This window comes from Tenrec ecaudatus, chromosome 17 (assembly GCF_050624435.1).
Source record: "Tenrec ecaudatus isolate mTenEca1 chromosome 17, mTenEca1.hap1, whole genome shotgun sequence".
NCBI classification, from domain to species: domain Eukaryota; kingdom Metazoa; phylum Chordata; class Mammalia; order Afrosoricida; family Tenrecidae; genus Tenrec; species Tenrec ecaudatus.
Window position 1 is genome coordinate 50,096,965 of NC_134546.1, and position 17,375 is coordinate 50,114,339.

The 17,375-nt window shown below is 44.2% G+C and overlaps 1 protein-coding gene across 1 annotated transcript in view; it reads right to left on the bottom strand.

The window, feature by feature from the left end:
* The window catches only part of FAH (fumarylacetoacetate hydrolase), a 47,942-nt gene extending 47,342 nt beyond the window's left edge, over window positions 1–600 (bottom strand). Inside the window, exon 1 of the mRNA XM_075535341.1 lies at window positions 458–600. Coding sequence (XP_075391456.1) covers window positions 458–538 — 81 coding nt within the window. The 5' untranslated portion in view covers window positions 539–600. The remainder of the gene's footprint in view (window positions 1–457) is intronic.
* Window positions 601–17,375: the final 16,775 nt, after the last annotated feature.

Sequence of the window (17,375 nt, forward strand, 5' to 3'; positions counted from 1 at the left end):
TAGTGACAGTACAGTGGACACTGGGCACACAGGGGACACTGGGAAACCAAGGAGCGTGGGTGACTTGCGTTACTGCAGCGGAGCTGAAGGGGCCCACCATATGGCCTGTATTTCATTTTGCATTTAATCCGCACCTAAGTCTGCAGAAACTGGAGCTGCGAGGTGGAATAACCTGCACAGTTAGGAAGGTGCCGGGCGGTGTTCGAACTCACGTGCACTAGCCACGGACGGATCTTCAAGACCGACTCCTCCCGAGCCCTCCCGCCTCCGCCCCTTCCCACTCCTAAACGACACCACCTAGTTGCAAAAGTTCTTCGGGCCCCACGTCCTTCTAGGAGCCGGGGGCTTCCGAGGGGTAAAAGGGAAAGACCGAGGAGGGGAGGGTGGGTTAAGCAGGGGTCCCAGCCCAAGGGGCGCCCACCCTTCACAGCCGGGAAGCCGAATCGCAGCAGCTCACGTTGCTTTCGGTGGAGAAGACGCCGTAAGGCAGATTGTTGATGGGGAAATCGGAATCCTCTGCCACCGGGATAAAGGACATGCTGGCGAGCGCTAGAGCGAGGCGGCGAAGGACTGGATTCTACCTGCGCGGTCAGGCTAATGAGGTCCAGCTCCAGCCGACTGTGGAAGGCCCCGCCCCTCCGCCCCGCCCCGCCCTGCCCCCTGATAGCCCCGCCCAGACGGCCCCGCCCCCTGACCCAGGAGCGAACCGGCTCCCACCTACCTAAGGTCCCACAGCCAATTCTCGCCCTTCAAGCCAGCCCCGCCCCTGATCGAGGTTCTTCCCTTCAGCGAGCTCCGCCCCTTCCCTAGCCCCGCCCCCTTATCCCTGCCCCTCAGCCTGGCGCACCACCCCTGCAGGCCCGACTCCCAACAGCGGCACCCGTTTCCCCAGCTGCATGCAAGCCTTGCTCTCCAGCTCGGCTTCTGTCCGCTGGTCCGTTTCCCGGACCCAGCACCCACGTTCCTCCAGACGCCGCCTCCGGGCTTCCGAAGGGTTCCCTAGGCAGGGCCCTCTCTGCCTCTCTAAATCCTGCACAGCGTCCGCCTTGGACCCTCCGGGAGAAAGGCTGGGCTTCTCCTCCCGGGAAGAGCGACAGACCAGACACTCACTGGGGCAGTTCCACCCAGTCCTACAGGGTCGCCAGCGACCCCATGGCAGGTAGTTTGGTGGGGTTTTTGTTTTGTTTTGTTACACTTCCACACACGTGTCACTGAAAGGAACCATAAGGCGAATTTTGGAGGCTTAAATTTAAAGGAAGCAATATCCTAAAAATTATCATTCATCTGTTTATTTTACTGGAGCCCCGGTGGTGTAGTGCTTATGCATTGGACTGCTATCCTAATGATCAGCAGTTCAAAATCACCAGCAGCTTCTCAGGAGAAAGAATGGGCTTTCTACTCCCTGAAACAGTTCCGGTCTCAGAAACCCACAGGGAGTCGCTGTGAGTCAGCACTGACTCTGTGGCAGTGAGTGTGGTTTGGTTTATTTTATATTCCAGTGTTAAAATGCCACTGACAGCTGTAGTTACTAAACCTCTCTGTTCTCAGCCTACTTTTCTGTATACTATGTTTAAAGTGGTTCCTCCTTTACAGAGTGGATAGGCGAATTGAATACATGAATGCTTGTAAAGTGCTCAAAATAGTGCCTGGCACATGGAAATGACAGGTATGTATTAAAAACAAAACGCAATGGGAAGAAAGAATAAGAAAGGAAGGGCAGAACTTTTTATATCTTAACTTTTCCCAGTGGAAGTGATATAGCTAAAAGAACCCAGGCTGCCTGCATTTGTTAGACTCTCTGACACGGTAACTGTCCGACCTTGGGCAAGAAAGGTCGCTCCTCAGTAACATCCAACCCAAACACCAGCCAGTCTGAGTGTCTGAGTTTTCCTTGATTCTTTTTTTTAAATGAAGCAGACATAAATAATAGAAAGAGGCCACTAATGATTGATTGAAAGCATGTTTATAATATAAATAAAAATTTCATAGGAATGTGTGTCTGGGTTGATTATAGAGAAACAAATTCATAGACACTCATATGTATATAAGAGCGATTGTATTTTGAGACAATATCCTGGTCCAGTCCAGATCAAGTTCATAAACCAATATTAATTCATATGTCTGATACCAATCTATAAATTCCTCTTCAGACTCACGCAACACATGCAATGATGCTGCATGCAGGAAGATCACAGGCCAGTGGGTGGAAAGTCTTGTGGATCCAGTGGTGTGTAAGCAACTCGATGCTGGCGTGGGTCTCTATGTGGCTCCTCCAGCTCCAGAGCGCTAGCATACCTCCATGTGTCTTGTCACCAGGGATATCAAGCAGAGAGTCTGTGTCCTGCCTCCAGAAAGTATCTCCATAGTGCCCCAAATGAGGTTATCAAGCAGTGATAACCCCTTCACTCTTAATAGTCTCAAATTGGCACCAGATTACCACAGAGCTAACCACATTATTCCTTAGAAACAACTTCAAAGTTATAAAAAAAACAGGTGTAAGGTGTTATAAGTCAGAAATATATGAACCAGTATTTGAAACATTTTCCATTAATTTGCTTTGGACATTTCTTGTACCATTAGCGTCAAAAGTTAATGAATCCATGGATCCAGAAGCAGAACGAGGTGTAAAATATATGTGAAGAGAAATGTACACCAAAATCCCAGAAATGCTTTTGAAGGTTTGTCAAATTAATCCTCTCCTTCAAAAACATGTTTAATATAAACAAGCATAAACTTCCAGAAAGACTTAGAAGCAAACTACAAGTTGCAACTCCCTTACATGGACTATCCTGCCCCTGCTCTCATCTTGGGAGCTGTGTTAGGCCAGGTTAGAGCAGCGGTTCTCAACCTGTGGGTTCGAACGACCCTTTCACAGGGGTTGCCTAAGACCATTGGAAAACACATATTTCTGATGGTCTTAGAACCCAAGACACCGTTCCTTTATCCGTCTCCAGGTGGGTCTGCCCACATGCAGATACACTCACATATGAGTACCCAGCATGAAGACTGTTACCCATGCTACATCACACTTCAAGACAAAATTACATTTATTTGTAATTAGAAATAAATATTTCACAATATATAATTACATATTGTTTTTGTGATTGATCACTATACTTTAATTATGTTCAATTTGTAACAATGAAAATACATCCTGCGTATCAGATATTTACATTACGATTCATAACAGTAGCAAAATTACAGTTGTGAAGCAGCAATGAAAAAAAAAGAAAAGAATTTTATGGTTGGGGTTATCACAACATGAGGAACTATATTAAAGGGTCACGGCATTAGGAAGGTTGAAAATCACTGGACTAGATAAAGAAATTCAAAGACAGTCATACATGTGTAAGAGAGAATTTTATTGTATATTAAAACATTCCAACCAAATCTGGATCAAGTCCCTAAGTCTGATATTAGCCCATGTCTGATATTAGTCTATAAATTCTTCAGATTCATGCAGCATATGCAGTATTGATGAATTCAGGAAGATCATAGACCTGTGGGTGGAAAATCTCCTGGATTCCGAGGTGGTGGAAACATCTCCAGGGTTCTGGATGCCATCAGCATGGCTCTATGTGGCTTGTCATTAGGAATGTGAAGCAGAGAGTGCCCAGAATCCTCATACAAGCCACACCCATAAGGAGAGCTTGACCGTGACCTAACTGACAGGCTAGACTCTACCCCTTCTTTTTAAAAAAAAAAAAAAAAAACTTTTATTGGGGGCTCTCACATCTCTTATCACAATCCATACATTCCTCCAGTGTGTCCAGCACATTTGCACATATGCTGCCTTCATCATTCTCAAGCCATTCTCTTCCCACTTGAGCCCCTGATATCAGCTCCCCATTTCTTCCGCCTCCCTCCCTTGCCCACCCTCCTTCACGAATCCTTGATAAATTATGGATTATTTTTTCCATATCTTACATTGTCCTCCGTCGCCCCTCACCCACTTTTCTGTTATTCGTTCGCCTTGGAGGGGGTTCTAGATTGATCCTTGTAATCCATTCCCCCTATCTCCCCCCACCTTCCCCTAATCCTCCTGGTTTCTCTACTCTCCCTTGTTGACCTGGAGGGAGTTTATCTACCCTGGATTCCCTGTGTTGCTGGCTCTTATCTGTAGCAATGTGCATGCTCTGGTCTAATCCGATTTGTAAGGTAGAATTGAGGTCATCATAGTGGGGTGAAGGAAGCACCAAAGAACTAGAGGAAAGTTGTGTGTTTCATCAGTGCTATACTGTACCCTGACTGGCTCATCTCTTCTCTGTGACCCCTCTGTGAGGAGATGTCCAATTGTCTACAGATTGCCATTGGGTCTCCACTCCATGCCACCCCCCAGCCAATTCAACTTGGGTATGGTTTTATTCTGGGTCTTAGGTGCTTGATACCTGATCCCATAGACACCTCATGATCACATAGGCCAATGTGTTTCTTTCATGTGGGCTTAGTTGCTTCTCAGCTAGATGGCCACTTATTTATCTTCAAGCTTTTAAGACCCCAGACACTGTATCTTTTGATAACCGAGCGCCATCAGCTTTCTTCACCACATTTGCTTATGCATACATTTTGTCTTCAGCAATCATGTTGGGAAGGTGAGCATCACAGAATGCCAGATTGTTGGAACAAAATGTTCTTGTTTTAAGGGAGTACTTGAGTTGAGGCCCAATGCCCACTTGAAACCTTAATTCTTAACATATGGACATGAGTACATAGTTCTATTCCCTTCTCATTATATATGTATTGACATATGTCCATGCCTGTATTTAGGCCTCTATAAATGTCCTTTGCCTCCAGATTCTTTCCTATATTTTCTCTTTATTTCCCTCTTGTCCCACCATCATGTTTGGCCTTCATTCAGGTTTAGTAATTCCTCGCTGCTACATTTGCCCTTCATTGAGCCCCACTAGGTATCCTACGACCTTCCTTCCATTGATTTTAGTTCACTGGTTCTTCCCTTGTCCCCGGGGTGGACCCCCTCCCACCCGCCGCTCCCCTTCCTTGCTCCCACCTCCCCTTCTCCCGTATCCCCCTGGCCTTCATTCTGATTTATAAAGTTGACATGAAATTGTGTAACTACCACAGGGGGCCTGGTGGTGTGATGGGTACTTTTGGGGCTGCTCACCTCAAGGTCAGCAGTTTGAACTCCCCAGCTGCTCTGCAGGAGAAAAATGAAGTTTTCTGCACTGGTAAAGATTTACAGCCTCAGAAATGTACAGGGTCAATTCTACTTGGCCCTCTAGTGAGTCAGAATCAATCTATGACAGTGAATTTGGTTTTTTGATTCTTTTTTTTAATAGTTTTATTAGGGGCTCATACAACTCTTATCACAATCCATACATACATCAATTGTGTAAAGCACATTTGTTCATTCATTGCCTTCATCATTCTCAAAACATTTGCTCTCCACTTAAGTCCCTGACATCAGCTCCTTATTTTAGCCCCTCCATCCCCACTCCCTGCTCCCTGATGAACCCTTGATAATTTCTAAATTATTATTTTGTCATGTCTTACGCTGTCCGATGTTTCCCTTCACCCACTTTTCTGTTGTCCGTCCTCCAGGGAGGAGGTCACATGTAGATCCTTGTAATCGGTTCCCACATTCCACCCTCCCGGTTTTGCCACCCTCATCACTGGTCCTGAAGGGATCATCCATTCTGGATTCCCTGTGTTTCCAGTTCCTATCTGTACCAGTGTATATTCTCTGTTCTAGCCAGATTTGTAAGGTAAAGTTGGGATCATGATATTGGGGGGAGGAAGCATTTGGGAACTAAGGAAAGTTGTATGTTTCATCATTGCTACACTGCACCCTGACTGGCTCATCTCCTCCCTGCGACCCTTCCATAATTATCTTGGGGTCTGTTTTCTCTTTGTTGCCCTCTGGGGGAGGTTGTTCTATGTGGTGATCTCTTATTTATGCTTGGTGAGTGTTGTTCTTCTGCCCATACTGGGTCGGCAAGAATCTTTTGTAGGGCTGGGTTTCTTCTAACATATTCTATGAGTTTTTCCTTGTCTGGGAAGACTCTTACTTCTCCACCTATCTTGATCGATAATTTGGCTGGGTAGAGTATTCTTGGTTTTGTGTTATTTTCCTTCAATTTTTGGAAAATGTTACTCCACTCTCTCCTCTTCATAGTTTCTGCTGATAGATCTGAACATATTCTTATTTCAGAAAATTTATATGTGATTGCTTGTTTTTCCCTAGCTGCTCTCATGATTTTCTCCCTTTCATCAAACTTTGATAGTTTAACTATTATGTGCCTTGGTGACTTCTTGGGATTCAGTCTAACTGTTGTTCTTTCAGCCTCCTGAATGGTTGTCTGGTTTTCATTCATTAAGCTGGGTAAGTTTTCCTCCAAGAATTGTCTCACTATTGTTGCAGATAACCTCTTTGTTGTGTCTTCCTCCAGTAATCCAATAATTCTAATGTTATTTCTCTTCACAGCATCAGACATAGCTCTTAGGTTTTCTTCAGCTTCTCTGATTATCTTATTAGATTTTTGTTCATGTTTGTGAAAGTCTCCTTGGCTGTCCTCCAAGTCACTGGTGTGGTTCTCTGCTTCCTCCAGTCGATTCTCGAGGTTCGTGAGTCTGCTACTGGATTTTGTTATCTCCTCCCTAAGTTCTTGTATTTCCATTTGGTGTATGGACTTTCTCTCCTCTATCATTTTATCCTTTTTCTGTATTGTATCCCTCATATCCTGTATGACTCTAAGCAGCATTCTGAAATTTTCTCTCTGTGGCAGATCAATGTCTGATTCTATACACGTCATTAGGTTCAGGACATCTCCTGCCATAGCCTTTTTGTGGGTTCAATAGGTGCAATTGTACGGTTGATATATATGTGTGTATATATATATATTATAATATAGTCATAGAGAGCATGAGAGATAGAAGAGAGATTGAAATAATGGAGTCAGACACATTTCATTACTATGTTCACCTCAGCCCTGTTTGGTGGTCCACGTGGAGTTAGGGGGAGGGGAAGGAGGACAAGGGGAAAGGGAACAGGGAAGCGAGGATTGGAGAGGAGAAGGGGATCTGATGAGAGACCAAGAGGGGGAGCCTGAGCACCTTTATTGCTAACCAAGGCTTTTATATTCTCTGGGGAAATGCAGGCCCCCTAATTACAGGTGAAGACATATGTCACAGGAAAGGGTTGTTCTATAGGTAATACAGTCATTGGAGAGAGTAATCTAGGGGTATCCATGTAATAGGAAGAGGAGGGATGAGTGTATACCTGTGACAAGATGGGTGGATCCTAGATTCAGATGGCAACCTTACTTTGGATGTCACTGAGCCTGTTTGACCTATTCTCTGACCCACCATAGAAACCATTATCAGTAGGGTGTAAATCCCACTTACAGGAACCAAGCTAATGGCCGCAAACCTTTAGGGAGAAGTAGCCCAATGTCCTTAACAGGAGGGAGCAGGGCCTATTCAGCAAGGTCATTAGTAATGTGTGTGTGTGTGCCTATAATGTGTAATTAGTAATATGGTGTAAGACTTTGGAGAAGGAGAGGCTGTAAGCTGGCAAGAGAACATGAGAAAAGGGCCTAAGTGCAGATGGTGTGAAAGGAGTGACTGCTTGTTATAGTGGAGCTGGCAGCTGAACAGTCTTCCTAGGTCCTGAGATGACTGTCATCTTCCATCAAAGTCTGACCAATGGTCACCCAGTGAGAATTTTAATCCAGACTCTTCGTCTGGGTCCTCAGTTGGCTCTCTCCAGTCCTGACCTCAGCTTGTGTACATCTGCCTTCCTGGCCATCAAGTTGATGCTAACTCATAGTGATCCTATAGAATGGAGTATAACTGCTGCATGGATCACAGAGATGGGAACTCTTTACAGAATCAGACAACCTCATCTTTCTCTTGAGGAGTGGCTGAACCTCCAATCCTGTAGTCAGCAGCATAGCCCCCAAAACAAAACCCAAGCTCACTGCCATTAGGTCGATGTCAAGTCACAGTGGGGACCCTCCATCTGCTCTAAGGAGAGAGAAAGGGTAGCTAGCCCCTGGCAGTCCTAGGTGGTCTGATTGTCCCAGTAGGTTCCAGAGCAGGACAAAGGAAGAGGGGAGTGTCACCACTCGGCAGTGGCACTATAAAGAGGCATACCAGGCAGCTCATGCTGTGGGCTGCGACCAGAAGAAAGGTCTGTCAGGCCACTTAATGATACCAGCCAGTGAGAGCCCTGTGGGCACAGTTCTACCCTGACACACACATGAAGGCAACCGGCTTTTAAAGTTTGAGCCACTCTTCAATAGCAAGATAAATTATTTACATGGTCTGAACTGGTCCAGCCCCCGCCCCATCCAGTCATGAAAAGCAGAAATTGCCTTCATTATTCTGTAGGCAGCTTTGTTAAAATCCAGCAAAACATTGGGCACAGAAGAGACGTACCATATTCAAAAACTCAAAGTCCCTGTCATTGAGCCAATGCCGATGTATAGCGACCATCTAGGGCAGGCTAAAACTGCTCCTGTGGGTTTCTGAGACTGTAAATCTTTATAGGAGTAGAAAATCTCAGCTTGCTCCCTCCTAACGACGGGTGGTTTCAAACCACTGACCTTGTAGTTAACAGCGCAACACATAACCCGTGGCACTGCCAGGGCTCCTATACTTAGTAACTACTTAAGTAAGTAATAAATAGAACACTTTTGACTAAAAGGAAATTGATCAACGATCAATGAGCCCCTTCCTCTCAGTCTCTAACACAGCCGCTCCAATGTCTTTTTTATTTAGCCTGTGTTGTTTGGGGGTCACAGACCAGGAACTTCCCCTGGAATAAACACAAGCCAAAGAAAGCCTAGCCCATGGGTCGGCAAATGGTGGCTCTCAAGCCATATGCAGCTCTTGCGATGTGTGGCTCTGAATTAAAATTGAAAATGCAAATAAAATGATCATAGTTTTCATTCATGAAAAATTGAAGGGATATTATTAATGTAATGGTGACTTCATTTGTTTGTAAAAATATATTTATGGCTCTTCAATAATTTTTAAATTGCTATGAGGGATGGGATTGGCTCTTCCTTCTCAAAAATTTGCCGCACCCAAGCCTAGAGAAACCTAAAAACTTCTTCTGGGGATTAGGGGTGGAGCAGCCGGGTATGTGGAAAGGGATGTGGGACCGAATGGTTGAAGGGGGAGTAAGATTCTGCAGTTTTAAAATAGACGAGCCAGCCCACTAATTATATACAGTGTCTGAAAACACCAAAGCTGTTCTTTATGCCAAACACTTGAAGCCATTTGCAAGTGCATTGCATTTGATTTTCTCCTCCCTTTTGGAGGGTGGGGGAGGGGCGGGAGGACATTTTGAAGGGGAGACATTTCTCATAGCCCTGTTTACCCACAGGCATCACAGTTTCATGTTATTCTTCTGTTGCTTTTGTACTCATGTGATTCTTCCATCTCTCTGCAAACTTCACAGAGATGTACTTCTTCTGTCTTTCCCGATGTTATTCTTATGAACATTTCTCCAGGAGGGCAAATACACTTCATGGTTATAATTTTCATTGGCTGAAGAAATTGCACAATGGTGCAGTGAAGATTTCCAAGCACAGATTTTCTTTCCCTAGATTGTTGACTAAGGGTACATCCCGGACAAAACCTGTGAATGCTTCCAGAGTGGAAGTGAGTTTCCACATTTCCTCCATGAAGGCCTGGTTTGCACCACATTCAAGGAGCCTTGGACATGCAGCAGTTAGGTGCTGGGCTGTTAACCGAGGTTGGTGGTTCAGATCCACCCAGCAGCTCCATGGAAGAAACACCTAGCAAGGAGCTTCTTTAAAGTGAACAGTCTAGAACACTTAATGGGACATTTATTTTTACTCTGTCATGATGAGTCAGAATCCATGCAACAACACCCAATCGCCACAGCACCATATTTATCCCTGGGTGCCTAAACATAGGCGGTCCAGGCCCACCCAAATGCACCTGGTAGTCTACTTCTGAAAGGTGACAGCTTTCAACACCCTAGAGGGCAGTCCTACTCTGTACACATGGGCCTACTAAGATCTGGAACGGATGGAAAGACAGCCAACAGCAATAAGAGCAGCACCATGGCATGATGGACAAGGGATTACTCTCTAACATCTAAAGACAATTGTAACACTTCAGCAAGAAACAGAGGCAAACACGATTTCAAAATGGGCAGTGGACATGAACAGAGAGTTCGTCAGAAAAGGCATGCAGGTAGCTAATAACATTAAGAAATTTCTGAGGTCTCTAGCAAATTGAAACAACTGCAAGACACCACCTCACCCCAGCATGAACGGCAGAGTTTTTAAAAAAGCAGAAAATAAATGCTGGAGGGGGTGCAGAGAGATTGTGACCTTCATGCACTGCTGGTGAGACTGTAAAACAGTGTAACCAGCTGGTGAGTTTGAGCTACTGACTGACCTTGTGGTTAGTCACCCATGTAATCCACTACCACCAGGGCTGCTTAGGGTAGACAGCTGTTAACTTGGGTGAAGGGGGAGAAAGCATACAACAAGAGGGAGATGGGAAAAGAGGGCAGGGCAGGAACCGGGCAAGCCATAGGGAAGTTTGATAAGTCTGTTGTCTTGCCCCCCAGGGAACTGGGAGTTGCCGACGGTGTTTGCGATGACCTTTTCTTGCCACGCTGAGGCGGTCTAGCCAGTTCCTTTCTCCCTAGCTTATGACCGTCAGTCACAAGCTTCTTTGAGAAAACAGAATGTCGCTCATGTTTGCACATACTATGTATCACTCCAATACTAACATCAAAGAGCCCCAGAGAGTCAAATGGTTAAGCACTGGACTGCTGGTGGGCAGTTCGAATCCAGCAACCACTCTACGATGAGAGTAGTACGTGGCCACGGACTCTCATGCGCAGTTCTATGCTGCCCTGTAGTGTTACCGTGAGTCAGAATTGACTCAAAGGCAGTGGAGTTTTGAGGGCTAATAGGTATGATAAACACATCAAACATACCTTCTTCACTCCAAAAAGTGATCCCTGGGGGTGGGTTTAGTCCCATGTTTAAAGCATGTGATTCTCATTCAGACAAGTCTGATCTTTTTGAGGATTTTGAGTTTTGTTTTATACTTTTTCTTCTCTCCGTGCTCTGCCCCAGACCTACGTGATCCCGAGGTGAATGGTTGGTAGTAGTCGCTGAGCACGATTTAGTACTTGTGGTCTCAGGGTCATGGAGGCTATAGTTCAAACAGCCCATTCATCCTTCGGACGAATTGTTTCCTTGAGTCTGAGTTTCTTCTCTTCTTTGTTCTGGTTGGGGAGACCGTTAGTTGCATCTTAGATGGCTGCTTGCAAACTCTACAGGCCCCAGTTGCTACTTGCCAGAGTAAGATGTAGACCATTGTCTAGGGGACTATATTATGCCAATAGACCTAAATGTCTTCTGACACTGTGGTCCTAACCCCCCTAAACCCAACGACAGTCCCTCACGATGCTTTGTTATGACTAAATTTTATTTCAAAACTTTACTTTCTGTATGCACCTCTATATCCATGGATGTATTCGCATGTACACTTGTAGAAATAGCCTCTGCCATACAGAAAGAGCCCTGGTGGCGTAGTGGTTACGAGTCAAGCTGTGATCCAAAAGATCAACAGTTTGAAACCACCAGCAGGGCTTTCTACTCCTGTAGTCTCATTAACTCACAGGGCAGTGCACTGTCTGCCAGAGTCCCTATGTCGGCATATGTGGATGGCAGTAAAAGTATCTATATATTCTCATGGGTGTACTCCCATAGGGCTGGCTTTTTCTGCAGTACACATTTTCTACTTCTTTAATTTTGACTTTAAAACCTATTGTAACCAAGGTAGCTCTGACTTGTGCTAGAGAGTAGAACTGCCCACAAGGTCAGCAGTTCAAAACTTTCTCCACAGGAGAAAGATGAAGCTTTCTAATCCCACAACGAGTTAGTCAGAAAGCCATGGGGGCAGTTCTACCCTGTCCTATAGGGTTGCTACAAGTTGGCATCGCTCAATGGTAGTGAGTTTGAAGCTTTATGGAAGCAGATGGCCAATCTTTCTTCCACTGAGTCACTGTGTAGATCTGAACTACCAAACTTTAGCTTAGTAAGTGAACACAAACCATTTGCGCCAAGCAGGGACCCTTACTTCTGTTCTAAATCTGCTTTAATTGTTTTAGGTACTTTATATCCACTTTGGACTTAGCTAGATTTGAAGGACCCATAAGAAGCAGCATGTGAAATGAAGAGAACACTATTGACAATTAACTTAAATTCATAATAACATACTATACAACTTATTTTCATTGCTGTCAAAGTACAAATTGTCAGCCTCTTTTTCCTATTATTTCAACATGATATGTCAGGAGAGCCAGCCCCTAACAAATCATCACGGGTCCAGTAGGTGCAATTTTACAGCAATAATAAGTAAAGGTTATAGTACGATCATAGAGAATAAAATAGGAGATTGAAATAATGGAGTCAAACACATTTAATGGTAGCATGCTTACCTCAGGCCCACTTGGTGGTCCACGTCAGGATGGGACATGAGAGGGCAGTAGAGAGAGCAGGAGAGCGTGAAGAGTGGAAGGAGGACAAGGGGATAGGGGACAGGGGAGCAAGGACCAGGGAAGAAAGTTCTTTATTGATAACCAAGGCTTATATATCTTTTGGGGAGTGTGCAAGCCCCCTAATTACAGGTAAAGACATACATCACAGGAAGGGGTTGTACTATAGGTAATACAGTAATGAGAGGGGGGTCCATCTAGGGGTATACACACAGCAGGAAGGGGAGGGATTGGGGTACACTTGTGACAAGATGGGTGGACCCTAGATTCAGGATGGCAGCCTAACTTTGGATGTCACTGAGCAGGTTTGACCTGTTCTCTGGATCTCCATAGAAACAATTACTATACTTATCAGTAGAGTAAGAGTCCCACCTACAGTGGAGCAGACTGATGACTGAATGCCTTCAGGGAGAATATCTCTAAGCATCTGACCTCCCACCATGTGCGGGCAAACAGCCTCTAATATTTGGCATACCTTTGGGGGAGACAAAGCTGGGGAAAAGTCTTTTGTATCCCACAATGATTCACTCATTCCTCACTTACTGACATAATTAGGTTCCAAAGACCAGGTGGTATGTGAGAATGAAGGATGGCTACACCATTATATAACTGCCAAATTATTATGACTACATAATTGCCAAACCACTGAGAACCATGGCCCAACCAAGCCAACACATATGAGGGGCTAACCCCATCCTCCCACAAACAGAATTATTTTCAAAGCTGTATATTTAATTTTTTTCACAAAACAACCTTATGATCCCCTAATAAAACAATTAAAAAACCCTTATCACCTTCAAAGTAGTATCTATTACACTTAATACATTTGTTGAATCTGCAATTTGCTGTCCTTTCATGTCCCTCTTCATTCACGGAAACAAAAAGGAGTCACACTGAGCAAGGTCAGGTGAGTAATGTGTATGGGGCAAGAGAGGCATGCTGTTTTTTGCCAAAAACACTGAGATGACTACATGAGCAGATGCATTATTGTAGTGGCAAAACCAGTCCCCCAAATACCACGAATCAGGCCTTTTTTGGCACACACTGTTATGCTATCTTTTCAGAACTTCTAAATATAAAGTTTGTACCGAATCGACATTTTCATCTTTTGGGGAAGTTGAAGATGTCCAGAATGCGCTTTATCATCAATCAACATTTAACCTTTTTTGAAACGAGAAAACCACTCGTACACTTGAGTTTTTCTCATAGTGCTGTCCTTGTAAGCTGTGTTGAACAATACAGTAGTTTCTACAGCATTTTTCCCCTAGCAGGAAATAAAATTCCACAGCTGCACATTGTTCTCTTAAATAGGCTATCACAAAAAATGAGGTTTGAGTAAAACCACTTTTACGGAAAAAAAATCCACTGTGACCAGAGAGGAACTTCCCAGAGGACGACACTGGGTGCACTAACTCGGCGCGAATTGCTGGATGCTTGCCTCGTGGGAAAAATGCATACTATAAAAGATCTGCCTAACAAAGTTTTTTTCTGTTTTTCTTTTTGATGCCCCCTCATAACCATCATAGTCAGCATTCCTCTTGCCTAGCACCTAAGTGTTGGTTATTACCAAACATAGGTCATTAATGTGCAAAATCATTGGATAGATTTTTTAAAAAACATATTATTGTAAATAAAAAAAATGTCAGATAATGGGACAGGAAGCAAACTTGAATACATCTTCGGACAGGAAGCAAACTTGAATATATCTTCAAGTGTTGACCCAGCTTCTTGTCAGAGGAAACCAGCCTCCAACAATCAAACGGCCAGAAGGTGCAAATGCATGGTGATAATAAAGATCATAGTAAAGTTACAGAGGACAGAAGAGAACACAATAAAGAAATCAGACACATTTTATGGTAGCATGCTCACCTCAGCTCCTCTTGATGGTCCATGTGGAACTGGGAGAAGTGAGAGCAAGCCTTTACTATCTTGGGACATTTATAGGTAGCCTTAAGACATTTATATTCAGCCGTTACATGTGTCATAGGTGGGTGGTATCTACATTAAGGTCCCTGAGCTCACAGGTGAGTAAACCTAATACCTGCATTGGAGGAAGGTATGAAGGGGGTTGGGTGACAGAGAGGGGGGTTAAGTGAAGAGAGAGCCAAAGGATGTCTGCTTCTATGGGGAGATAGAATCAACCACATGCTTTCTAAGCCGCATGGCTGTTAGGGGAGAATCTGAGGGAATGATATTTAAAGCATGATAATGTACTTGGCCTTTACCTCTAACTTACCAAAGTGGAGGATTTCCTACTGTGGAATACTAGCTTTTCAAATTCCCTCTGTTATAAGTTAAGGAATATAGTCCTCATCATATTTATTTCAGTACTAGTTTCCTATACTTCTCCATCCAAATTCTCAGTGCAGTTTTTATCCATAGCTATGGGCCCACCGTGTTCCCAGAAATACAGAGAAATCTGGACACTTAAATGTAGTTATCATTCAAACGATTTAGCACAACAAAATAGTTAATTCTCAGTGGCTCCACCTCCAAGAAAGCATTACTTTACCATAAGTCAACATAAGTCCACACTAGAATATATAATTCTATTACACATATTTCTGTGCTTCCTTCCTAAGACACCAATGGAACATAGCAACAAGATTAGGTCTGCCTGTCTAAGTCTTCTGGACAAAGCTCTACTCCTAATCACCCATCTGATTTTTATTTCAAATCTCCCACCCCAACCCTCTGTTCTGGACAGATCAGGGGAGTCCTTGATGCTCCTGTACCTACCACATGCCCACTGCTCCTTATTGAGGGAATGGCCCAGATGTTTTCTTTCCCCCATGTAGTCCTGCTTATGCTTTAAGTGAAGTCAACCCGGGAACCCTGGAGACACCAGGCAGAGGCAACCACATATGTATTAGACCCAAGACAGATCAGTTGTCCACAACCCAGGAAGAACCACCTTATGGACAATGTGGGATTTCCCAATAAACAAGAACAGGTTTACCCATGTGAAATAGTTCACTACTGAATTTTACGTAACCTTGCTTATAGGGTGATCTCCCCCCGTTGATGAGATTCTCTCTCTTGTCTGAAATCCTTCATTTTAAGAAAATGTCCGCAATTTTCACATATTAACAACTAGACAGAAATGATTGTATTATATCATGGCGTTTGGTGAAACTGATCTAATTCAGTGAGTTCAGTCTAGGGATTCTGGTTGGCATAAATCCTAGGACTGATTGTACAAATCCTTCATCCTAATGTACAAAGGCCTTCATAAAATGGCCTCTCCACTGAAAGTAATCCCTGTATCTGAACAGGCACAGTGTGATTACAGATTACTGGACAGTCCCACATCTTTGTATCTTGTTCTCTCTGTCAGAAGTACCTTAATTGCCTGAAAAAGACACTCTGAAGTTCAACTAAAAAGATCACCTTCTGTGTTCCCATGGTGCCTTACATAGATTTCTATCAATATAACTATCCATATGTCATTTACCTGCATTTCCCCCTGCAACATTATTGTAAGCTCTTGCATGGGCGGGGCTAATCTTTGTAGCCCAGTGCACAGCAGAATGCCTGGCACCTAGAGCAAAATAAACAACTGGTCTCTATTTTCTGGGAGCAACATCGACAGGAGACCCAGGAATCAGAGAAGGAACTATCGCTATGGCCTGCTCTGTCATGAGACCAAAATAATTGAATGGTGCCCAGCTACTATTACTGAATGGTGGACAAGACACAATGGATTCTCATCAAAATGGAGAATATGGCAAATAATTTCAAAGTATAAAAGATTCCAAATTTACTGGACCCACTGAGACTTAAGGGACCCTTGAATCTATTACCTTGAGGAACTCTTTGAAACTTGGATGGGAGTGGCAGGCCTGGTAGGGAATGATCAAGGGTAAGGTAACGAAGAGGTATAGCTGTAACCCGGTGGGGATGGAGCATGATAGTGGGACAGGAGGAAAGTCTAGCGAAATAGAGGAAAGAGCTAGGAGGCAAAGGGCATTTATAGAGGTCTAGACAAAGACATGTACATATGCAAATATATATATGAGGATGGGGAAATAGATCTATGTGCCTATATTTATGGGTTTAGTATTAAGTATTTAGTATAAGGCATCATCAGGAAAAAAAATCTTACCATAGTGAATGAAGGGGGAAGTGCAGAGTGGAGACCCAACGCCCATTTGTCAGCCACTGGAGATCCCCTCGCAGAGGGGTCTAGGGGAGGGGATGAGTCAGTCAGGGTGCGATGTAGCACCGATGAAGAATACAGCTTTCCTCCAGTTCCTAAATGCTTCCTCCTCCCCAACTATCATAATACGAATTCTACCTCGCAAATCTGGATAGAACAGAGGATGTACACTGGTGCAGATAGGAGCTGGAGGCACAGGGAATCCAGGGCGGATGATCCCTTCAGGACCAGGGGTGTAAGGGGCAATACTGGGAGGGTAGTGGGTGAGTGGGTTGGAAGGAGGGAACCGATTACAAGGATCTACATGTGACCTCCTCCCTGGGGGACGGAAAACAGAAAAGGGGGTGAAGGAAGACGCCGGACAGGGCAAGATATGACAAAATAATAATTTGTGAATTGTCAAGGGCTCATAAGGGAGGGGGGAGCGGGGAGGGAGGGGAAAAAAGAGGACTTGATGCAAAGGGCTTAAGTGGAGAGCAGATGCTTTGAAAATGATGAGGGCAAAGAATGTACAGATGTGCTTTACACAATTGATGTATGTATGGATTGTGATAAGAGTTGCACGAGTCCCTAATAAAACGTTAACAAAAATAAAACAAAAAAAACCTTGCATGTTTCCCGTGAATCTCCTCTGACCATAGTAGAGGAATATGCCTTGCTATCAGGATTGTGAAGTTGATTATGACAGATGTAGTTCATATT